The sequence below is a fragment of the Triticum urartu genome, chromosome 1A, assembly GCF_056163025.1.
Source record: "Triticum urartu cultivar PI428250 chromosome 1A, HENAU_Tu73, whole genome shotgun sequence".
Classification (NCBI taxonomy): Eukaryota; Viridiplantae; Streptophyta; class Magnoliopsida; order Poales; family Poaceae; genus Triticum; species Triticum urartu.
This window is the reverse complement of record NC_141873.1, coordinates 587,770,725-587,796,033: the sequence shown is the minus strand read 5'-3', so window position 1 is coordinate 587,796,033 and position 25,309 is coordinate 587,770,725. Positions and strand designations below refer to the sequence as shown.

The window sequence follows — 25,309 nt, the reverse complement described above, 5'->3', positions numbered from 1 at the left end:
TGCGCGTGGGAAATGGTTCCAAAGTCGATGTGATCGCGGTCGGCACGCTACCTCTACATCTACCTTCGGGATTAGTATTAGACCTAAATAATTGTTATTTGGTGCCAGCGTTGAGCATGAACATTATATCTGGATCTTGTTTGATGCAAGACGGTTATTCATTTAAATCAGAGAATAATCGTTGTTCTATTTATATGAGTAATATCTTTTATGGTCATGCACCCTTGAAGAGTGGTCTATTCTTATTAAATCTCGATAGTAGTGACACACATATTCATAATGTTGAAGCCAAAAGATGCTGAGTTGATAATGATAGTGCAACTTATTTGTGGCACTGCCGTTTGGGTCATATCGGTGTAAAGCGCATGAAGAAACTCCATACTGATGGAATTTTGGAACCACTTGATTATGAATCACTTGGTACTTGCGAACCGCGCCTTATGGGCAAGATGACCAAAACACCGTTCTCCAGTACTATGGAGAGAGCAACAAATTTGTTGGAAATCATACATACAGATGTATGTGGTCCAATGAATGCTGAGGCTCGTGGCGGATATCGTTATTTTCTCACCTTCACAGATGACTTAAGCAGATATGGGTATATCTACTTAATGAAACATAAGTCTGAAACATTTGAAAAGTTCAAAGAATTTCAGAGTGAAGTTGAAAATCATCGTAACAAGAAAATAAAGTTTCTACGATCTGATCGTGGAGGAGAATATTTGAGTTACGAGTTTGGTGTACATTTGAAACAATGTGGAATAGTTTTGCAACTCACGCCACCCGGAACACCACAGCGTAAAGGTGTGTCCGAACGTCGTAATCGTACTTTACTAGATATGGTACGATCTATGATGTCTCTTACTGATTTACCGCTATCGTTTTGGGGTTATGCTTTAGAGACGGCCGCATTCACATTAAATAGGGCACCATCGAAATCCGTTGAGACGACGCCTTATGAACTATGGTTTGGCAAGAAACCAAAGTTGTCGTTTCTTAAAGTTTGGGGCTGCGATGCTTATGTGAAAAAACTTCAACCTGATAAGCTCGAACCCAAATCGGAGAAATGTGTCTTCATAGGATATCCAAAGGAAACTATTGGATACACCTTCTATCACAGATCCGAAGGCAAGACTTTTGTTGCTAAATTCGGAAACTTTCTAGAGAAGGAGTGTCTCTCGAAAGAAGTGAGTGGGAGGAAAGTAGAACTTGATGAGGTAACTGTACTTGCTCCCTTATTGGAAAGTAGTACATCACAGAAACCGGTTTCTATGACATCTACACCAATTAGTGAGGAAGCGAATGATGATGATCATGAAACTTCAGAACAAGTTTCTACTGAACCTTGTAGATCAACCAGAGTAAGATCCGCACCAGAGTGGTACGGTAATCCTGTTCTGGAAGTCATGCTACTAGATCATGATGAACCTACGAACTATGAAGAAGCGATGGTGAGCCCAGATTCCGCAAAATGGCTTGAAGCCATGAAATCTGAGATGGGATCCATGTATGAGAACAAAGTGTGGACTTTGGTTGACTTGCCCAATGATTGGCAAGCAATTAAGAATAAATGGATCTTCAAGAAGAATACTGACGCTGACGATAATGTTACTGTCTATAAAGCTCGACTTGTCGCAAAAGGTTTTCGACAAGTTCAAGGGATTGACTACGATGAGACCTTCTCACCCGTAGCAATGCTTAAGTCTGTCCGAATCATGTTAGCAATTGCCGCATTTTATGATTATGAAATTTGGCAGATGGATGTCAAAACTACATTCCTGAATGGTTTTCTGGAAGAAGAGTTGTATATGATGCAGCCGGAAGGTTTTGTCGATCCAAAAGGAGCTAACAAAGTGTGCAAGCTCCAGCGATCCATTTATGGACTGGTGCAAGCCTCTCGGAGTTGGAATAAATGCTTTGATAGTGTAATCAAAGCATTTGGGTTTGTACAGACTTTTGGAGAAGCCTGTATTTACAAGAAAGTGAGTGGGAGCTCTGTAGCATTTCTGATATTATATGTGGATGACATATTACTAATCGGAAATGATATAGAATTTCTGGATAACATAAAGGGATACTTGAACAAGAGTTTTTCAATGAAAGAACTCGGTGAAGCTGCTTACATATTGGGCATTAAGATCTATAGAGATAGATCAAGACGCTTAATTGGACTTTCACAAAGCACATACCTTGACAAAGTTTTGAAGAAGTTCAAAATGGATCAAGCAAAGAAAGGATTCTTGCCTGTGTTACAAGGTGTGAAATAGAGTAAGACTCAATGCCCGACCACTGCAGAAGATAGAGAGAAAATGAAAGATGTTCCCTATGCTTCAGCCATAGGCTCTATCATGTATGCAATGCTGTGTACCAGACCTGATGTGTGTCTTGCTATAAGTCTAGCAGGGAGGTACCAAAGTAATCCAGGAGTGGATCACTGGACAGCAGTCAAGAACATCCTGAAATACCTGAAAAGGACTAAGGATATGTTTCTCGTATATGGAGGTGACAAAGAGCTCATCGTAAATGGTTACGTTGATGCAAGCTTTGACACTGATCCGGATGATTCTAAATCGCAAACCGGATAAGTGTTTACATTAAACGGTGGAGCTGTCAGTTGGTGCAGTTCTAAACAAAGCGTTGTGGCGGGATCTACATGTGAAGCGGAGTACATAGCTGCTTCGGAAGCAGCAAACGAAGGAGTCTGGATGAAGGAGTTCATATCCGATCTAGGTGTCATACCTAGTGCATCGGGTCCAATGAAAATCTTTTGTGACAATACTGGTGCAATTGCCTTGGCAAAGGAATCCAGATTTCACAAGAGAACCAAGCACATCAAGAGACGCTTCAATTCCATCCGGGATCTAGTCCAGGTGGGAGAGATAGAGATTTGCAAGATACATATGGATCTGAATGTAGCAGACCCGTTGACTAAGCCTCTTCCACGAGCAAAACATGATCAGCACCAAAGCTCCATGGGTGTTAGAATCATTACTGTGTAATCTAGATTGTTGACTCTAGTGCAAGTGGGAGACTGAAGGAAATACGCCCTAGAGGCAATAATAAAGTTATTATTTTATTTCCTTATATCATGATAAATGTTTATTATTCATGCTAGAATTGTATTAACCAGAAACATAATACTTGTGTGAATACATAGACAAACTAAACGTCACTAGTATGCCTCTACTTGACTAGCTCGTTAATCGAAGATGGTTATGTTTCCTAACCATAGACATGTGTTGTCATTTGATTAACGGGATCACATCATTAGGAGAATGATGTGATTGACATGACCCATTCCATTAGCTTAGCACCCATCGTTTAGTATGTTGCTATTGCTTTCTTCATGACTTATACATGTTCCTATGACTATGAGATTATGCAACTCCCGTTTGCCGGAGGAACACTTTGTGTGCTACCAAACGTCACAACGTAACTGGGTGATTATAAAGGACCTCTACAGGTGTCTCCAAAGGTACATGTTGGGTTGGCGTATTTCGAGATTAGGATTTTTCACTCTGATTGTCGGAGAGGTATCTCTGGGCCCTCTTGGTAATGCACATCACATAACCTTGCAAGCATTGCAACTAATGAGTTAGTTGCGAGATGATATATTACAAAACGAGTAAAGAGACTTGCCGGTAACGAGATTGAACTAGGTATTGAGATATCGATGATCGAATCTCGGGCAAGTAACATACCGATGACAAAGGGAACAACGTATGTTGTTATGCGGTCTGACCGATAAAGATCTTCGTAGAATATGTAGGAGCCAATATGAGCATCCAGGTTCCGCTATTGGTTATTGACTGGAGACGTGTCTCGGTCATGTCTACATTGTTCTCAAACCCGTAGGGTCCGCACGCTTAACGTTATGATGATAGTTTCATTATGAGTTTATATATTTTGATGTACCGAAGATTGTTCGGAGTCCCGGATGTGATCACGGACATGACGAGGAGTCTCGAAATGGTCGAGACATAAAGATTGATATATTGGACGGCTATATTCGGACACCGGAAGTGTTCCGGAGAAGTTTTGGATAAAACCAGAGTACCGGGGGGGTTACCGGAACCCCCCCGAGGGTTAATGGGCCTCATGGGCCCAAAGTGGAGAAGAGGAGAGGCGGCCAGGGCAGGCCGCGTGCCCCCTCCCCCTCTAGTCCGAATTGGACAAGGAGGGGGCGGAGCCCCCCCTTTCCTTCCTCTCCTCTCTCCCTTCCTTCCCCCTCTCCTAGTTGGACAAGGAAAAGGAGGGAGTCCTACTCCCGGTAGGAGTAGGACTCCTCCCTGGCACGCCTCCTCCTGGCCGGCCGCCCCTCCCCCTTGCTCCTTTATATACGGGGGCAAGGGGGCACCTCTAGAGACACAAGTTGATCTGGGTGATCGTTCTCTTAGCCGTGTGCGGTGCCCCCCTCCACCATAATCCTCGAGAATATTGTAGCGGTGCTTAGGCGAAGCCCTGCGACGGTAGAACATCAAGATCGTCACCACGCCGTCGTGCTGACGGAACTCTTCCTCGACACTTTGCTGGATCGGAGTCCGGGGATTGTCATCGAGCTGAACGTGTGCTAGAACTCAGAGGTGCCGTAGTTTCTGTGCTTGATCGGTCGGACCGTGAAGACGTACGACTACATCAACCGCGTTGTCATAACGCTTCTGCTGTCGGTCTACGAGGGTACGTAGACAACACTCTCCCCTCTCGTTGCTATGCGTCACCATGATCTTGCGTGTGCGTAGGAAATTTTTTGAAATTACTGTGTTCCCCAACAGGATCATGGTTGCCTGAGATGATAGCCGCCGTGGCCTTTTCTTCTCTTTTTACGAACAAAGCAGTTGGGGAAGAGGGACCATCGTGAGACTGAAACTGCTCATATCGTGCGTACGCGGCCGGTGCGCCGATGCCCAATACTGCCCTATTTGTAAACCTTAGATAAAACAACCAAAACCACCAGGTATTTAGTAATCTTTTGGATAAATAGCGATCGACGCAGAATCTAATGGATGGGACCTATTTGTAAGTGCTGACATGGCAGTGAAATGTCACACCGTTTGACTATACTGTTAAGTGAGTTAATTGCAGGGAAGTACCACACTTGGGGTAGTTGTAACGAGTCAGTACCACTATTCAAATTTTTTGCAAGTCAGTACCACATTTGAGGCTAGTCGTTGCAATACGGGCTAAGCCGCGTATAATTCTGTATTGATACTGTATCTGACAACCCGGCCCCACCAGTCAGTTGACCAGCCACCGAACCTGTGCGTCGCTCGGTTGGCTAGGACGGACCCGGCTCGGACGGTCTTGGCTCGGTCGAACCCTAGCAGTTCTCTCCTCTCCCTCTCCCTCTCCCTCTCCTCGTGATGGCTAGTCTGGGCGGCGGCGGCGGCGGTGGCGGTGGCCGGAGCAGCGATGGCGTTGTGGGCGGGTACGGAGACCTCCCCAGACTCGGGAGCGATGCGCACAAAGGAATCGAAGTCGAGGGTGGGGAGTCCATTTCATCAGGTTACTACAGCGACGACGGCGAGGGCATGGAGGCGCCGCTGTCCATGGAGCAACGGCTGCGGCTGGCTGAGATCTGGGTGGCCAGCCCTACCACGAGCCATCACTGGAGCCATGGATTGGGTGGCCTGCTGTAAGTGCTCTCTCCTCTCCCTCTCTACTCTCTGTGCCATGATTCGGGCTAGGGTTAGGTTTACTGAACTGAAAATGTGCAATTTTGCTGTCCATTGTAGTTTGGATGATGCTGTTTGGGATGTTAGGATTCATTTCGATGCTCAGCATAATTTGGATAGGAAGATATGCAACTCAGATGTCACATATTTGAATTTGTATGCACTGATGAGAACACAAGGATTTAACTTCAATGATGAATTGTACCACATGGGTAATACAGGCATAGGAGTGCAGAGAGAGCATGGCCTAGATTTGATAGACACAAACATCAAGTTGCAGGAAATTAAGAAGCAGAATGAGGACAGTTTAGTTCTGAACTTGTTAGTCAGGGCCACATCATTTGTCAGTATTGCATCTCATGTTAGTGAGGAAAAATTAGCCACAGCTTTATATCAAGAATCTGTTGTGTATGATCTGAGAGATCCTCCTGTGCTTGCTGTTAATGATAATGGTATTGTTTATGAGAGTCAAAGAAGCAACAGTAGTGCACTAGTACAACCTACTGGTATGTGCACACAAGAGAGCAGAAATGTCAGCTTAAGAAAGCTCAAATCTGTGATGGAAGAAGAGGAAGAGGAGAGATATAAGAGTAATGATGACTCTCAAGGGGCATATGACAGTGACAACAATCCTTTCTGCATGAAGAAGTACAGGATTGCTGAAGACACAGAGATAATAGACGGAAAGAGGCTAGCAGATGAAGAACTAGAAGAGGGTGAAGATTCAGATGAAGAAACAAATGAACATTCAGATAAGGAACAACTACACTATGAGGGTGACACTGAGGTTGAGGAGTTGTTTGAGATTGAGGAGGATGAGGAGGAAGATTCTGAGAAGGAGAAGGAACCACCCATGAAAGCAGCTGGTAAAAAGAGGCAAAAGATGCCAGTTAGGAGAGGGCCCACCAGTAGGACACATTCTAATGTGTTAGAGGAATTGAAACCAGATTTCAGACCATCATCAGATGAAGAAGATACTGGGTTGCTATTGGATAGTGAAGATGATCAATTTGAGCCACTGGCATTTGTCCTACCAAAAGGAAGGAAGAGTAGGGCATTGAAAAGGCCAGCAAGGATATGGTATAATGAAAAACTAGAGCAACCACATCAACAGTTATGTATGCACATGTGTTTCAAAAATCAGCAACAATTCAGAGATGCTCTATTGAGCTTGCACATTACACAGGCCAGAAATTTCAGGTATCATAGAAACTCAGACAAAAGGATAATTGTTTGCTACAAACAAGAGCATTGTCAGTTCTTCATAGTTGCAGCAGTTATCAAAGGGGAGAAGACATTTTCAATAAAAAAAATGAGGCTGCAGCACACTTGCCCTAGCAGTACAGAGACATCAAGGGTTAGTGCAAAGTGGCTTGCACAGACATATGAGTCACTGTTCAGGTCTGATCCAAACACAAGTATTTTGACTCTGATTGACAACTGCAATGAGAAGTATGGTGTTGATGTGCCCAAGCACATGGCCTATAGGGCCAAAAACCTTGCTGTAGAGGCTGTTTTAGGAGAGCACAAGAAACAGTATCCCAGGCTGAGGGACTATGCTCAAACAATCATGGATACAAACCCTGGGAGTAGAGTTATAGTTACAACTGTAACTCCAAAACCTACTACAAAAATACCACATCCAGGACCAAGGTTTCATGCTATGTTCTTCTGCATCAATGGAGCAAGGGAGGGCTTTCTTAGTGGATGCAGACCATTCATAGGTTAGTGACATGTTTTATATGCTTTATATGCTTTATTTTAGTGCTTTATTTAGTAGGTTAGTGACATGTACAGCTTAAGTATGTTTAGTAGTGTTATATAGTGAATGAACTTGCTCATTGCTTTTATATGACATATATATATAATTGTGTATCCATTCTTGTAGATGACATATATAGAATAGTTTGATAGTTTCATATAGTTACTGAATTTGGTCTTACAAATGCAATATAGGTGTTGATGGCTGCTTTATTAAGCTCACCACTAGAGCTCAAATACTTGCTGCCACTGGTAGAGATGGCAACAACAACATTTTCCCACTGGCATTTGGTACTGTTGAACAAGAGGATATAGCAAATTGGTGTTGGTTTCTGCACCAACTTAAGATATGTCTAGGAGGAGAAGTTGGACAATTTGGAACTTATACTATCATGTCTGATAGACAGAAGGTATGAATGCATCGCCTTGTTTATCTTTATGCAAATTTGGCCCTTATACTATGATGTCAGTAGCTTAGTATGATATTCTATGTCAACAGGGCCTACTAAATGCAATTAATCAAGTATTTCCAAACTGCCACCAAAGATTTTGCCTTAGGCACTTGTATGCAAACTTCCAGAATGCTGGGTTTAGGGGAGAAGATCTTAAGAAATGCATGGATAATGTTAGTTATGCTTATAACCAACACAAGTTTGACATTGCAATGAATGATCTAAAAAATGAGACTGAGGAAGCTTGGAAGTGGCTGAGTGGAATACCTGCAAGATTCTGGGCTAGGCATGCTTTTGACACAAATTGTAAGACAGACTTGGTTGTTAACAACCTATCTGAGGTGTTCAACAAGTACATCCTTGATTTTAAGAAAAAAATCATTAGGACTATGATTGATGGTATTAAGAATAAGCAGATGGTGAGGTGGCATAGGAATAGAGAGAGTGGAAAGGCAGCTCTGTGGGAGATCACACCCCATTATGCTGAGAAGTTAGAGGTGGAAAAGGAAAGGGCCAGATTCTGTAAACCCATTCAAGCTGGTGTTAATCTATGGCAAGTAACCAGTGGGCAGCAAACACATGCTGTCAACTTGGAACTTCGTACATGTTGTTGCAGAAAGTGGGACCTGAGTGTCACACCATGCAACCATGCAATATCAGCAATTAACAAGGCAAAAAGGTTTCCATGGGACTATGTGTGCAAATTCTTCAAAAAACCATTTTACCTAGCAGCATATGAACCAATGATATATCTTGTTCCTGGTGAACATGATTGGACAAAGACAACAGGACCAGACATAGAGCCACCTAAATTTCATGTGAAGAAGGGAAGAAGGAAAGAGAAGAGGATAAAGGGCAGATTTGAGGTTCCAAAGCCAAAAGAGAGTTCAAGAATGGCCACTATAACATGCAGCAACTGTGGGCTCCAAGGCCATAGATACACCAGCTGCAGCAAACAATTGAAACCAGAGTTGGCTTTGAGAAAAAATAAGCATGTGGTAAGCACCTTGTTAACTAGTACTATATATGTTTTGTATTTATTGTATGTTTCCTTCTCTTCATGTTTCCTTCATTTTTGCAAGGCATCTAGAAGATCAAGTAATGTTGATGAAGCACAGGCAGAACCAGCAAGAGCACATGTTGCACCAGAAAGAGCACCAGCAAGAGAATAGGCTGCACCAGCAAGAGCACAGGCTGCACCAGCAAGAGCACAGGCTGCACCAGCAAGAGCACCAGCAAGAGCACAGGCTGCACCAGGAAGAGCACATCCTTATGCAAGGCATGGTGCTGCAAGGCATTCAAGGCCATTCTCTGCACCAAGAGCTGCTGCTGGGGCTTCCACTTCTTGTGCTTCCACTTCTTCTGGCCCTACAAGTCATACTGGATGGATGGCCTTTTTTACTGCAAGTGGAAATACCTAACTGTCATGTCTCATGTTTCTAAACTATGTCAGTTATGCCCAAGATATGAGGGGGCAAGTTATTTATGTTTCAAAACAGATATCATTTTTGGGTTGACATGCTTTCTGGAGGAGTACTCTTTCTATTATGTATGAGTCATGTTTCTAAACTATATCAGTGATGCCCCAAGAGATGAGGGGCAAGTTATGTATGCTATCTGTTAGAGTACTCTATCTGTTATTATTCATGAATCTAAACTATGTCAGTTATGCCCCAATATAGCCAAAGTTTTAGTCTTTAGGGGTTGTCGACGTCGACGGAACCCAAAATAGCCAAAGTGTAGTCTTTAGGGGTTGTCGACGTCGACGGAACCCAACATAGCCAAAATTTAGTCTTTAGGGGTTGTCGACGTTGACGGAACCCAATATAGCCAAAGTTTTAGTCATTAGGGGTTGTCGATGTCGACGGAACCCAAAATAGCCAAAGTGTAGTCTTTAGGGGTTGTCGACGTCGACGGAACCCAACATAGCCAAAATTTAGTCTTTAGGGGTTGTCGACGTCGACGGAACCCAACATAGCCAAAGTTTTAGTCTTTAGGGGTTGTCGACGTCGGCGGAACCCAAAATAGCCAAAATTTAGTCTTTAGGGGTTGTCGACATCGACGGAACCCAAAATAGCCAAAGTTTTAGTCTTTAGGGGTTGTCGACGTCGACGGAACCCAATATAGCCAAAGTTTTAGTCTTTAGGGGTTGTCGACGTCAACGGAACCCAAAATAGCCAAAGTGTAGTCTTTAGGGGTTGTCGACGTCGACGGAACCCAACATAGCCAAAATTTAGTCTTCAGGGGTTGTCAACGTCGACGGAACCCAACATAGCCAAAGTTTTAGTCTTTAGGGGTTGTCGACGTCGACGGAACCCAAAATAGCCAAAGTTTTAGTCTTTAGGGGTTGTCGACGTTGACGGAACCCAACATAGCCAAAATTTAGTCTTTAGGGGTTGTCGACGTCGGCGGAACCTGACATAGCCAAAGTTTTAGTCTTTAGGGGTTGTCGACGTCGACAGAACCCAAAATAGCCAAAGCTTTAGTCTTTAGGGGTTGTCGACGTCGACGGAACCCAAAATAGCCAAAGTGTAGTCTTTAGGGGTTGTCGATGTCGACGGAACCCAAAATAGCCAAAGTGTAGTCTTTAGGGGTTGTCGACGTCGAAGGAACCCAACATAGCCAAAATTTAGTCTTTAGGGGTTGTCGACGTCGACAGAACCCAACATAGACAAAATTTAGTCTTTAGGGGTTGTCGACGTCGACGGAACCCAACATAGCCAAAGTTTTAGTCTTTAGGGGTTGTCGACGTCGACGGAACCCAATATAGCCAAAGTTTTAGTCTTTAGGGGTTGTCGACGTCGACGGAACCCAATATAGCCAAAGTTTTAGTCTTTAGGGGTTGTCGACGTCGATGGAACCCAAAATAGCCAAAGTGTAGTCTTTAGGGGTTGTTGACGTCGACGGAACCCAACATAGCCAAAATTTAGTCTTTAGGGGTTGTCGACATTGACGGAACCCAACATAGCCAAAGTTTTAGTCTTTAGGGGTTGTCGACGTCGACAGAACCCAAAATAGCCAAAATTTAGTCTTTAGGGGTTGTCGACGTCGACGGAACCCAACATAGCCAAAGTTTTAGTCTTTAGGGGTTGTCGACGTCGGCGGAACCCAACATAGCCAAAGTTCTATTCTTTAGGGGTTGTCAACGTCGACGGAACCAAATATAGCCAAAGTTTTAGTCTTTAGGGGTTGTCAACGTCGACGGAACCCAAAATAGCCAAAGTGTAGTCTTTAGGGGTTGTCGACGTCGACGGAACCCAATATAGCCAAAATTTAGTCTTTAGGGGTTGTCGACGTCGACGGAACCCAAAATAGCCAAAGTTTTAGTCTTTAGGGGTTGTCGACGTTGACAAAACCCAACATAGCCAAAGTTTTAGTCTTTAGGGGTTGTCGACGTCGACGGAACCCAACATAGCCAAAGTTTTAGTCTTTAGGGGTTATCGACGTCGACGGAACCCAATATAGCCAAAGTTTTAGTCTTTAGGGGTTGTCGACGTCGACGGAACCCAAAATAGCCAAAGTGTAGTCTTTAGGGGTTGTCGACGTCGATGGAACCCAACATAGCCAAAATCTAGACTTTAGGGGTTGTCGACGTCGACGGAGCCCAATATAGCTTTTCCATTCTATCTATCTATCTACCTATCTATCTATCTATCTATATACATCCATGAAACAAAGATGATAAAACTTCTTAACTTCACCATTCTATGAAGCATATATGAAAATAAGATAATTCCAACTAATAGATCCACACAGAACATAACCATAATAGATTCTTACAGCAACATACTGGAGTTCAACATAGTTCATAACTTCTAACAGACCCATAATTCAAACTATTGTTCAACATACTTAATAGATTCTTACAGAACCATACACACATACAGAACAGATCCATTGATACTACTTCACAAAAGTTCAGCTAAGCAGCCTCTTCATCTTGTTCATTCATCCAAGATGGCCTGGATCCCCTTCATCTTTTGCTTGTTCTTCTCCTTTGCCTTCAACATATCAGCAATCTGAAGCTTGAGCTGAGCGCTGTCTTTAGTGAGCTTGTCATGTCCCTTTTTTAGATCACCCATGTGACCCTTCAACTGGAGATTCTCTTGGATGAGCTTATCATGTCCCTTTTCAGATCACCAATGTGATCCTTCAGCTTCATATTCTCTTGGGTGAGCTCTTCCTGAGACTTAGTGACTTCATCAACCTGCATCAGCTTCAGCTTCTCTTGCTTGAGCTTCTCCATAGACTTAGTTAGTTCTTCAACCTGGAACTGCAAGTTCCTCATGGCTGCACTATGCACTTCCTTCTCTTTCAAATGGTTGAACTTCATGTTCCTGATGACAGTGCCTTGGGCTTTTGTCAGGTTCATCAGGACTTCATACTTTCCTTGTAGCTTGAATATCTCTGCATCTTTCTTCTCCATCTCAGTCTTCGTATCTGAGACAACTGAGTTGGTCACCTCGGCTTTCCTCTCCTCTGCACTCTCCATCTTAGACTACAAATATCTAAAATCCAGCACCCTATCCTCTTGGGCATTCAAAAGTTGATGAACATCTTCAACTAATTTGTCATAGTTGGCCTCCAGTTTATTTTTTTCTTCTGTCAAATTGTGAATAGTGAGTGAACTCTCTAGGTTATCCTTCCTCCTATCACTCCTACTATCTTGATACATTTCCCATAGCTTCAACAATGCATTCTGCGTTGTAGGAGGCCACTCTGGGTCAACCCATTCAACAGAGCCACAGTTCTGACCTTCCTGCAATATATTCAGCACCTATATTTTATAAAGGATTTGATTGTAAAGAACATCACAACTACACTAAATATTACAATTAAAGAATATGATCTTAAGTAAAGAACTAATGAACAACAGAACTAACTAACTGAAGAACAACACAGCATGTGCACTGCAACCAAATCACATAGCCACATTATTTAATCATAACAAAAAGTATAGCAACTATAAAGCACTAAACTATCAGGATCAAAGCTTAAACAATGTTGTGCACTCGAAACTAAGCTCTTGGCCACATATTAAATTAACATATGCCTACTCCAGTGACCAGCATCAGTGCATCAGTACTAGTAATTGGATAAAGAATGGCAATCACAAGAAGATAATCTAACTTGGACCAAACTACTACTAATTAAAAATACTGTGAGGCTACTACCAACTCATTTTAATAAACAGAACATAGAAAGCGCAGAATCTTACTTTCAGAGGACAGGCTAAGAACCTCCTGCCCGTGTCAAATCCCTCAAAGGCTACACGCCTCTCACATGGCAGCCCATGGTGCTGGCAAGGAACAATGGTTTCAGTCTCAATGCCCATGTAGTCTTGGACTTCAATGCTGGCAGGGATCTGTAGTAGCAAAATGAACCAAAACCCCCCAAATCAAAGATCAAATCCCCAAAGCAGGAACACTAACCCTAACCCTAGCTAAACCACTAACCCGGTACAACATGCTGTCCGAGGAGGAGGAGTTCATATACTGCAGGCTGGAGTAGTCGTCGCTGCTCTCATTCTCGTGGACCATGGCGCGGTGGCGGCGGGGGAATGCGGGGCGGTCGGCGGCGAATCGGCGGGCGAGAGCTCGAGCGGGGCGAGGGCTAGGGTTCGTGGGGAGTGAGTGAGTTGGGTTCGAGGGAGTTGGGTTCGACCAGGTAGACCGACCGAGCCGGTTCGGCGGTTGGTCAACTGACTGGTGGGGCCGGGTTGTCAGTTACAGCGTCAATACAGAGTTATACGCGGCTTAGCCCGTATTGCAACGACTAGCCTCAAACGTGGTACTGACTTGCAAAAAATCTGAATAGTGGTACTGACTCGTTACAACTGCCCCAAGTGTAGTACTTCCCTACAATTAACTCCTGTTAAGTGGCTTGCACACGGCAGCGCTCCTCGCCGCACCGTTTGACTATAGGGTTCCTTTGATTCAAAGGATTTGCATAGGATTTTGGGAGGATTTAAACCCTTAGGAATTTTTCCTGTGATGCTCGTTTGATTCGTAGGATTGGCATTCTTAGGAATTTTTCCATATGATCCATTTGTACTACATTTTGGAGGAAAATTTCCATCCACTCAAACCTCTTTGTAAAATTCCTTTGTTTTTCCTATGCTATCAAACATTCTTTCAAATCATGTAGGATACTATGGGACATGTCATCCTATTCCTGCATTTTTCCTATTCCTTCATTTTGACAATCCTGTGAATCAAAGAGACCCATATTGTTAAGTTTTTCCTTTGTTATGTCTTAGTCAATGCTATGTTCCTTTGATCTTGTATGAAAATTCATGCAAAATAATTCTTTTCAGATATTTCATTTTTCTTTTTATACTATATCACTCAGTCGACTAGACTGAGACATAGCCACCCACACCCTAGATACAATTCAATCCCGCAATGTTCCGTACGAGTAGGATGAAGAGGAATTGTGTGCTTTCTCAGGGTCAACGGCGGTCGTTCAGTCGTGTCAAGAGATGTCATATCAGAGTAGATTGCAGAAACTATCACATTTGTGAACCTTAGATAAGACCACTACATTTACACAAACACTAATAGCCGCATCCAAGCGCGGCCTAAGTGGACAGGGGCTTTTCTCCCCGCAAGAAAAAAAACAAGAAAAAAAAAGAAAAGTGGATAGGGGCTTTGACTTGCACACGGCAGCGCTCCTCGCCGGCGCCTCCTCCACGCGCCACCATAGCCCGCATGCACTTGTCCGCCCGCAGCCCGAACCCTGCGCCGCCCTCGGACATGGCGCACCGCCCTCCTCTGCAGCTCCTGCCCGCCATGGACGCCGCTCGGCTCGCCGGCAGCCAACCGGCGCCGCCACTGGACCACGCAGCTCTTATGTCACTCCACCGCGTGCAGGCTCGACTGGGTTGGCAGCAGCCCGGACGCCTTTTTTCCGCCATGGTCGAGCTCCCGGAGACCCTCCTCTGCCTCCTTGCATTTAACCCAACACCTAGCAGGCAGCCTGGTAAGAGGAGTTCGCGCCGCCGGATCTTGAAGGTCCTTGCCGACGTCCACGTCCACCCCATGCTCCTCTTCGTCCCGATCACGGGCATAGCCATGCTGGCCGCCTACCTAGCGGCCGAGCCGTTGCCGCCGCGCCGCCTCTGCGTCCGTGCAGGTGCAGCCGCGCCGGCATCCTCTCAAACAAGCGCCAGACATAACTTGCCAAGCCACACTTGATATACATGTTCACTGCCGCCGTGCCAAGCTGCCATGCGCCCACTTGCAGAGCAGAGCGGCAAGTTGGCAAGCTCACCGGCGGCGGACATAGTGAACACCAACATGGTCTGGTCGGGCTCGAGCCAGGCATCTACCACCGCAGAAAACAGGCCAACGGACCGGTCGTGCTAGTCCTTGTCCACGCAGGCAGTGAGCGCAGTGGATCTCGTCCTGCATGGCGTGCGACGTTTGGCCACAGACCGAGTAGGCGTTTTTTTTTTGAGGGGACCGAGTAGGCGTTCCGTACGTAGACCACGGCGCAGTCCAAGCCATACTTGACAGGGAAACGCACGAAAACACTGTACCATCTCTATGTAAGACACTTCATTGTCTGACGGTAGTACGATTAGTAATCCATCGGCGCGTTGGACTCTCATTCTACCAAGGAACGGCTCGATGCGCACCATCCTACAAAATTTGTAAGAGAAACATCCTATGTGTAGACATTGGTGCTATCGGGTGCCAGCGTATTCTATATGCAAAATTAATTTAGTAATTCAAATAAAATCAATTTTTTAATCAAACATGATCAAATATTCTACTCGTATAAAGATTCACCAGACAATGACTTTTATTTTATCCCGTGTCAAATATTCACAAAAAACGCTATATAAAAATACTATTCACGAGTGCAGCATTACGGTGCCCAGCCTCATCTGTACCCGGTCAAAAAAATCGATTTTTTTAATGATAGATAATTTATTGCGTGAGGTCCGCTTCAATTTTCAGATCATTTAGATATCTGAGCAGCTATCAGCAAAAAAGACAAATTAGGTCACAACTGTGCGTGAACAGTAAAAAAATCACAGACACCCCAATTTGTCCTTTTGCCGAGAGTTGCTCACATGTTCAAATGATTTGAAAATTAGAGCGGGCCTCACATATCAAATTATGTATTATACAAAAAAAAATGTTTTTTTTAATTTTTCTTATATTTGTTTCGATTTTTTTTGTCAGCGCGGGTGTAGCTGAGTCTAGGCTTAGAAGTCGATTATCGACTATTCGAGTGCAGCGTTCCGATACCCAAGCTATATTATCGACATAAATTTGTTCTTTTTCGCCCTGAACTCAATGAGAATCATTCATTGGCCAATTATCTATATATAAATACTCTCTTTGTTCATTTTTATAAGGCTTTGTAGACGTTTCACACAATGTGCAAAGAGTTAATTACACAAAACCACAACTTCATGATAACTTGTAACACTTTACTACAACATTTGAGTTTTTTAACACAAACCCACAACTTCGGGGCAACTTATAACACTTTACCACAATTTTTGAGTTTTCAAACACAAAACCACAACTGTTGGAATAATTCTCAACATTGAGCCCAAATCTACCGGTCGACTTCTTTTAACGGCCAGTCTGAATGATTGGGCCCACATATCAGGCTCTAGGTGGCAAGTTCCCTCCTACGTGGTGCTGACTGAATATGTGTAACATAGCAGTGTGCATACGACGTCGTCGTCTCTTCGATGACGCATTCACCTGCAGCTTCTGCGCCATCTACCCCAGAAAAGAAAAATAAATCCACAGTCGTCTAGCGCACTCCGCCCAACCATGTTGTCGTCTGGATAGCCGCGGCTAGCACATACACTATACCGCGTCATGCATAGACAAGGCTCCTGCCTTGTGCTCCACGGCTGTAGAGATGCGCTCATCCTCCCTAGGACCTATATGTCTAGTCCGTACGGGCGCTACCAGCACATCCATGTCGCCACGTTGTGCACAATCAGGGCTGCAACCTCATGCTTCATGACAACGTGCTCATCCTCACTGATTACGACGTCGAGATCATTTGGAACTCCACCCCCAACGATAGTGATATATGGGCACGGCTTTGCGACACTAGGAACCTCGCCATCGAGGACGCTTGGAGTGATCGTCCTGTGGCAGAATTTCGACCAGCCCACCAACACCCATCTCCCTGCTCAATGGGTCGGTGGAGTTCATAGCACCGGTACGGGATGTCAAGAGGAGGAAATGGTAGGCCGCATAGGAGATGCGCACATGACACCTTTTTCCTACTTGGGTCCTAACATGTGGGCCCAACCAATCAGATTGGCTACTAAAAGAAGTTGACTGATAGATTTGGGCTCAATGTTAAGAATTAGTTCAGAAGTTGTGGTTTTGTGTTAAAACAACTCAAAAGTTGTGGTAAAGTGTTGTAAGTTGACCTGAAGTTGTGGTTTTTTGTTAAAAACTCAAAAGTTGTGGTGAAATGTTATAAGTTACTCTGAAGTTGTGGTTTTGTGTAATTAACTCATGTGTAAAACAGCTCAATTCCATTTGTCTAAAAGGACTTATAAAAATGAACGGAGGAAGTACAATACTTCATCATATTTAATTTAGAAAAAAAAGTTCAAAATTTTGTGATTTTTCTGGCGCATATAGGGTGCTGGTACCAAGGGCACCAAGTTCGCTTCCTGACTTCCCTTTGCTAGTGTGGAGGCGACGAGGGGAAGGTATCCTGGTGCGAGGTACTCCCTACGGAGGGAGTAGTCGCCAGAGCTATCCGCCATGACCATTCAAATGAATCCGTAACTCACAAATAGGACGGGCAAACAACCATATGATGGTGCCAGAAACAGGTGACAGACATTGATGTCAAGCTCAGAAATATTTTATTGTCTTTTCAATTTTGTCATGTCGATCTTTATATGATTTATACTTTGATCTTTATAATGATATGAATGAGACACGTTTTATCATGGACAAAAACCTACACCACATCCTTGCCGCTTGGACTTTACGGAACGTTATACATGATGCTAGCTAACACTACTGACTAGCTTTGCACCGTGTACGTAACCACATCTTGACTTGCACATCCTGCTCGTAGCTTGGACTAAATGCATGACTAAAAGCATCTACAAATCGGACTTGGTAAATCCGGCATCTCAAATGTCTATGAACGCGGCCGAGCGCGTCCGCAAGCATTGATTGGCCATGCCTCATATGTTTTGGCTTCTACACCCGTGTCCTTCATATTCAAAACCTCAAACCCATACAACCCATGCAACGTTACGTAAAACATGATCAACACACAATTCATCGGCTCGCCGGACAAAAGGAGCATTGTTCATCGGCGGGCAATGCAAATTCATACTACAACCTACTTTAAATATAAATAAAATGGGGAAGGGCAGAGGAAAGGGTGATTTCCTCGCTGGCCCCTTCCCCTTTTGGTCGTCGATGCGGTTGTGCCCCTCCTCCACGTATGCGTCGACGTGTGGTGGTGCGTCGTCGTGGGAGCTGGAGGTCGAGTCGTCCGTCAAGTCAGAGTACGAGCTGCAGCTTCGGGCCGACGGCCCTGCTCCTTCGCATGACGGGCCGTCTTCGCCTTCGCCGCCGCGTCCTTGTTTGCCTCGCGCTCCGACAACTCAATGGCGCAGTGAAGGCACCGCACATCCGTCTCTGTCGTCGTGAGAGAGCGGCGGAGGACCGACGTGAGGAGCGCGACATCGGGTCGACCGGCGTGCGGTTAGCGCCTCCCCGGCCCCTGCCGTCCTCTCCCTCGCCCGTTGTCGCTCGCGGCGGGCTGCTCGTGCCTCGGACACGGACGTCCTTGTGCGCGCCAGCGCCGGCGTGGGTATGAGGACCCAACAGTGGCCGGGTACTACTTTCCAATGCAGAGGGTGGTTGGCGGCTTACCTGAAGGACGGGAGCGGAGTGGCCGGAGCTGCGTGCTGCAACGTCGTCGACGCCGCGTCGACATGCGATGGGCGCTGAGGAAGAAGATCCCACGCGCCCTCCTCCACATCGATGCTCGAGCCGTCGGCTTGTCCACTGGAGCCAACACTGCTTTCGTCGCTGGTGATCGAATCGGATCGCATAGGATCAGAAGTGGCGTGGGCGGAGAGGGGAGTGAAGCGAAGTTTGAATTGACCGGTGTCTAGGGTCTTCCGAATGGGGATTTTTACGAGGCACGGGTATGCCAGGCTAGGCCAAGCCGACGTGGCGGATACGCTTGGGCACGCCAGAGCCTCCCCGTATCCACTCTACGTTTGAGCTGGATAGGAGGGGCGTTGGGCGTTTGAGGCCGGTTTAAGGCATCCAGTTGGATTGGTTTTTTGCGACCGGTCAATGCATGACTAGGGTGTTCGCCAGACGTTTGGGGCGGTTTAGGATGCGCGAGTGTAGATGCTCTAATCCTTACCCCGCCGTGGCGGCGCTGCAGGCACGGCGGAGGGGGTCCGGCATTTGTTTTTCGTCGGTGTGTCGACGGCGAAGGAGTAGGAGTTCCGACGAAGAAGATGGTCTCGCAGGGATTTGCTTGGTGGTGCTTGTGAGTTGTGACACTGGCGTCGCGTGTTACGTATATAGTGCACTAGTTTTCTTCGTAGGCTGGGAACACGTATTTTTGTGTAATATACGCACGAACGATACAAGTTGTGGAGCTGTCACGTAGGACTGTTATACGTGCACACAAATAAATAATAATAAAGAAATAAACAAATAAGAAACCAACCAGCAGGTCTGAACCAATGGGGACGGAGCACACGGATCGCGTGCTTCCCTTGAGCAGTTGCGGGCCGTCGGATCTTGGGAGGAATGATCCAACGGGTGGTGGCCGGATGCGGTGTCAGTGGCTAGATCTGGGGTGGACGAACAAACAGGGAAATAGTCCGAGGATGACGGCGTCAGACCGCGTGCGTGCGGTTGCTGAGTAGGACTGGGAGTGAGCTGAGCCTCCTCCACCCACGCGGTCGCCCGTCAAAAAAATAAAAATAAAAAAAAGCTGTAGACGGTAATTACGGCGGGTCTTTCCGTTATTTTGTCCGCGTGGCAGACTACTTAACCCGTGGCAGACTTCCTCTCCTCTCCTCTCACCAAAGGCCTCACCTTTTTTGCATCTGCATCTCAAGAAGAATACGCAACCTCCATGGCCTCGGTTCCCATGGCCATGTTCATCGCCTTCTTGGTCCAAGCGGCCTTGTCAGGCCATGTTCATGGCTATGGTGGCCGTGGCCTATCTGGTGTCACAGCTTGGCTCCTTTGGGCCGAGCCGAAAAGAAGAAGAAGAAGACCTATTCCTCGCATGAATCCCTTCTCTGCCTCTCCTCTCCAGGAAGAAAATTTTCATGGTTTTTCTTCGTTAACTTTCAGGACCCATCACCTCCGACGAAATCATGCAATCAGGTTTGGCTCAGATCGAATCCCTCATCTGTTTTCTTCCTTGCTGTAAATTCATTCATTCATTCGCAACATTTTTTTTCCAGGGAAACAAGCCCCTCATCTAATTATCCCAGGAGGAGATCGGGCTGGTATTCATGGGCTGCCGTCGGGCTGGAATCTCGCACGCATTTGTGGCCCGGCCCGCAGATGACCACATCTAACTGGGCTGCGCGTCCGGTCCGGATCGAGCCTGAACAAAACCCTGGCGCGGCCGCAGCCCCCGATCCCCATTTCCCCCCTCCCCTCCCCTCCGCTCGACGGCGCAACGCAGCGAGGAACCCTAACCCTAGGGCGCAGCGCAGCGATCCAGGTAAGCTCCGGCCATGGCCTCTTCCCCGTCGACAGGATCCGCGAGCTTCCGTCCAAGCCCCTTACGCGTCCCCCTCTTTGTCGCAGGATGTCGGCCATGGCCTCTCCGCTCCGGGCGGCCGCTGCCATGCTCAAGAAGCACGCCCCAGGCGCCTTGTGCTTCGAGATCGACCTCACCAGGTAAGCTCTTAACTTGTCCCTCTTCTTAGCTGCCTGGGTTTCCGCCCTGATTTTGAGTTCCATGGCCAGGCAGTCGTTCGTTGCCGGAGCCACGCGTGCGGTTGCCGTCTTGGTTCCAGACCTGTCCTTGGAGGTCGTCCCTGGATCGCTGGCCAAGCTCCATCCTCAAGGTTTCCAGGCCATTCCCGTATCACAGACGTTTCGTCAAGGTGTGGCTACGTTGGCTCCATCCCAGGTTAGCTGCCCTCCACGTTTATTGATATTCCTGTTCCTAGTAGGTGAATGATATATCCTATACAGTTCAGGACCGTTGATTTTTTTTGTCTTCAAAATTCGTGCAACTTGATATTATCCTCGCGCGCTAGTTACCCATGTGTGACTTCCACTCGAGATGGGGCAGGCCATTGTTGGTTTTTTTTTTCACGAGCTAGGGCTTGTCAGTTGGTGCCGCTGGGGGGGCATGTGTTTGTCTCGGTCGTGGCCTTGTGGGCTTGCTCCCAGCAGTCCTATCTTTTCTCCTGAGAGGAGAGGAGGGGCGGTGCACATTCTGTCAAATGTGTGGGGATTTGAAAATGGTAAGTTCAGTGGGGTGGGTATATTATGTGGCTAGATCCCTTTTTTTCGCTCTTTAAGCAGATGTTTATGATGTTTTTCTGGTTGTAGTCACTTTGTATCAGCTTGCGTTTTTGGATCAGTGGCAGATTTTGATGGTGTGAATCAATGGGGCTTTTTTGATAGGTGGGATGGGGGTGGGGGGGTGGGGGTGGATCAGTATTGGGTTTGAACCCTAACCACTTCCCTCTCCTTTTTTTTTCTGCAGTTTATGTTTGGCAGTAGACCATATCAGTAGCTGCAGTTCATGTTTGTCCATTTTTTGTTTAAAAACTGAGGAAAATAGAAGAGTATATGTAGTGTTCTTTTTATGTGTTCATTTTCTATCTTTTTGAAATAGGTTCAGTGTAGTTCTGTTGTAATTCTAGCAGGGTTTTTTTGCTGACAGTACAGTTCATGGAAATTTGTTGTAGTAATTTGTACAACAACATGATGTAGTTCATGGAAGTTCAGTGTAGTAATTAGTAGAAATTAAGGACGGACATATGTGGTACCAGCTACACATAGATGTGTTGTGTGTGGTTCGGGATGGTGTGTAATTTGATTTGCCTCTCTCCACATATTTTCTCCTTGCATATCCTCTGCACCGTTATGTTTTTGCACCCTGCGCCGTGCCTGTTTGTTGTTGCTGCTTGGTACTAAGTACTTGCCATGAGACTAGTTAGGTTGCATCTGTTTTGTGCTGAGTTGCTTGCTTGCTCTCTTGCTGCAATCTTTCATCCACAGTAGCAGTAAGCAATTTGGTTAGCCGAGAGATTAGCTTCAATTCCGAAATTAAGCAATTCAACTAGTCGCTGATTTTTGCCAAAGTCAATCACTGTTCAACCATCAGATTTCCCACCCATACAGTTAAATGTTTGAAGTATGATCATGATTTTTGTTGTCCATGCTTCAATCAGAAATGTTTTTTTTTTACTTTCAATGCAGTGTTCTTTTATGTGTTCATTTTTTCCATCTTTTTAAAATAGGGTCAGTGTAGTTGTTGATATAGTTCTAACATGTTTTTGCTGATAGTATAGTTCATGGAATTTCAGTATAGTAATCTGTACAAAAACATGATGTAGTTTTGTATAGTGTTTGGTTGAATCCTCTCTTTTGGTTTTTTATACATCTTTTACTGCTTTGGTATGTTTTTTGTAGACATCATTTTTATCAGAATCAGCCTGCGTAAAATTGTAGAATGTTGTTTTCATATCAATGGAATTATTGAATTTATCCCACCATTTCTTGCTTGGTGGATTGGCTGTTACCGGGTTTCTTCTGTTGGCTGAGGGGAAATCAGAAAAGCATCAAGGTGTGATCGAGTTGCTAAAAGAACAGCTGAGCTCATTTACTGAGAAAGTAGGTCAGCTTGAAACCGAGAATCGCAAGTTGCGTGAAGATGCTAGCAAGCGGGAAAGGGAATTGAGTCATGAATTGCAAACGGAGATCAGCCGCCAGGCGCACAAGGAGAACATGGCACAGATTCGCAATGATGAAATCAGGCTAGAGATTGAGAAGCTCAGAGTGATGAAGGGTGGGGATGAAGGCGGTGATAAGAGATGTGGTGGGGAAAAGCCTGAAAATCAGAAGAAGACCAAACCTGAAGAAGACAAGAACAAAAATGAAGATAAGGAACCGACCTACAAGGTTTCCATTACTGTTTTTTTGGTATTTCTCTTGCAATAATGGTGTTCCGTTCGTTGTCTGACCTTTTAATTTTCTATCTTTTGTTCCAGAAAATTTTCCGATGATTCATGTATCCCTCGACGGCCGAAGAGTTCGTTAAATCAATATATAATAACTGTGTCAACCTGACTAAAGTTGGTGGCTTTGGTGTATTTCTCGTTGGTATGAGCCGTTGTGATTGGCTGAGTTTTTATACTGGAGGTGCTAAGGGCCTGGATACTCGGAATGAAATCTTGGATATCGGGATCTGCCCATGCGGCATCCCATGGCCAGAAGTATGTTGCAAGTGCGGCAGAAGCCTCCCTCCCTTTGCTGCTGATGCAGGTATGTGTGGCTATCATGTATTCTTTGTTTCCTAAGATGGTTGATTCGCTCCTGAGGATTTTTATTTCTCTGTCACACTTTTGATTGCTGGTCCTAACATGATTCATTCCTAAGATGGTTGATTCGTTTGTTATTTCAGCGTTCCTCTTTGGTCATGCTTCTGTTGGAAAGGATGGAACCCACACCAGCGCTGGTCAGTCTGTTAGCAAGATAGGCCCGGCCAACTGAAGGACAGGGCTGTGGACAGTTGTTAGTCTTTTGGCAGTGAGAGGGTTCTGGACATCTGAATGAAGTTGTAGGATAGGTTGGTCTTTTGGCAGTGAGAGGGTTCTGGACAGTCAGCCGAATGATCTTGTAGAATAGGTTGGTCTTTTGGCAGTGAGAAGAGGTTGTGACGTGCCTCTGCGCAGGCTTCCTGAGAGCTCATCTATCGTCTTGTTGCACTTGAGATATGTTCAGTATTGCCGCTACAGATGGCAAAGGTTTTAAGCTCTTTGATCGTCTTTCTTGGTGTGGCCTGTCTTAGTTTTGCATGTCTACAGGAATTTTGTTTTGCTCTTTCTGGTAGTTGTAGATTGTTTGCAATTCTGTCATTGTTTCTAAATCGGTTGCTTTTCTTGCCTAACAATTTAAGGATCTTTGTAACTGTATCAGGTTTTCTATTGCTTTATTCCTTGTTGATTTCGTTCCCTGAAACAATCTTTGGAACCGTTGCATATTTTCCTGTGACTAACATATTCCTTGTTGATTTCGTTCCCTGAAACAATCTTTGGAACCGTTGCATATTTTCCTGTGACTAACATATTCCTTGTTGATTTCGTTCCCTGAAACAATCTTCGGAACCGTTGCATATTTTCCTGTGACTAACATATTCCTTGTTGATTTCGTTCCCTGAAACAATCTTTGGAACGTTGCATATTTTCCTGTGACTAACAAGCCATATATTTATACCATAATATAATATAATGTTATGCCTTGTTTAAACGATGATGATTAGCTTTTTGTTGAGATTCCAAATGGTGATAATTTTTTGCTGCTTTGTGTGTTTGCTTAAAATGTTTATTGCAAGTGTTCCTGGAACCTGAGACATCTGTGTTGTATAAAAATAAATCAATCATATTTGTGTTGTTTATTATTCAATGTTTATTTGCAAGTTGTTTGCTCTGTTCTTTTGCTTGCATTTGCAAGATACCTGAGGAAGTGTTTGTAGGTATGCAGGATGCGCTTAGGGCATGGATTTTGGGTCCAGTTTATTTTCTTCTGATGTTGTGATGTTGGTTTGAATCAACTGTCGCTGGAGCTTGTGCTATCATCTGCCCAAAGACGCACAACATTTATGTGATTGAATTGACGTTGAAAATAAACGATCAACGTGTGGTAAATTATGCAAGGAAACATTTCGACTAAAGTAGCTTCAATGCAAGTCACCATTTCAGATACAACAAAATGTGGAGCTCCGTTTTGTTTTCGTGTTCCGGGTGTCAATTTCTGGAGTTGTCATGCAGAAATTCACACTCTTTGGAAATCTTCAAAGTAAATCAGTTTCATCAGCTTCATATGTTGCCCATAGCAGGAAAAAAATCGTGTGTCCATCATCAGCCTTTTTAAAAATGCTCACTGCACAATCTTGCACTTAAAAAGCCTCAGAACTGATCATCGACCATCATCGGCCAGAAAGGTCGACAAGCCTAAGACACTTAGAATCAAGATCAACTCCTCGGTGTAGCATCGGACAAGTAGGATGTTAAGACAACAGCGATTTTATCATTTGACAAATCTTTTTATCTGTGTTCGGTATAATATCTGTATTACGATACACCGCATGCATCCAAGCACGGCCTAACATACATGTTAGGATAACCAAGATGCAAGGCATGGTGGGAGGGCCTTGGTCATGGAGCATGTTCCAAATTAT

At 45.0% G+C, this 25,309-nt stretch overlaps 2 protein-coding genes across 2 annotated transcripts; one reads left to right on the top strand and one right to left on the bottom strand.

Moving 5' to 3' along the window:
- The first annotated feature begins 5,360 nt into the window (after window positions 1-5,360).
- LOC147993166 (uncharacterized) lies at window positions 5,361-9,057 on the top strand. Its single transcript, XM_087539248.1, has 5 exons — window positions 5,361-5,632; window positions 5,733-7,396; window positions 7,629-7,843; window positions 7,933-8,883; window positions 8,968-9,057. Exons 1-5 carry the CDS (start codon window positions 5,361-5,363, stop codon window positions 9,055-9,057), a joined length of 3,192 nt encoding a protein of 1,063 aa, XP_087395374.1.
- A 3,326-nt stretch (window positions 9,058-12,383) lies between these two features.
- LOC147993165 (uncharacterized) lies at window positions 12,384-13,425 on the bottom strand. Its single transcript, XM_087539247.1, has 3 exons — window positions 13,342-13,425; window positions 13,104-13,250; window positions 12,384-12,662 (listed from the first exon to the last, which is right to left on the bottom strand). The coding sequence occupies exons 1-3, from the start codon at window positions 13,423-13,425 to the stop codon at window positions 12,384-12,386; spliced, it is 510 nt and encodes a 169-aa protein (XP_087395373.1).
- Between the last annotated feature and the right edge of the window lie 11,884 nt (window positions 13,426-25,309).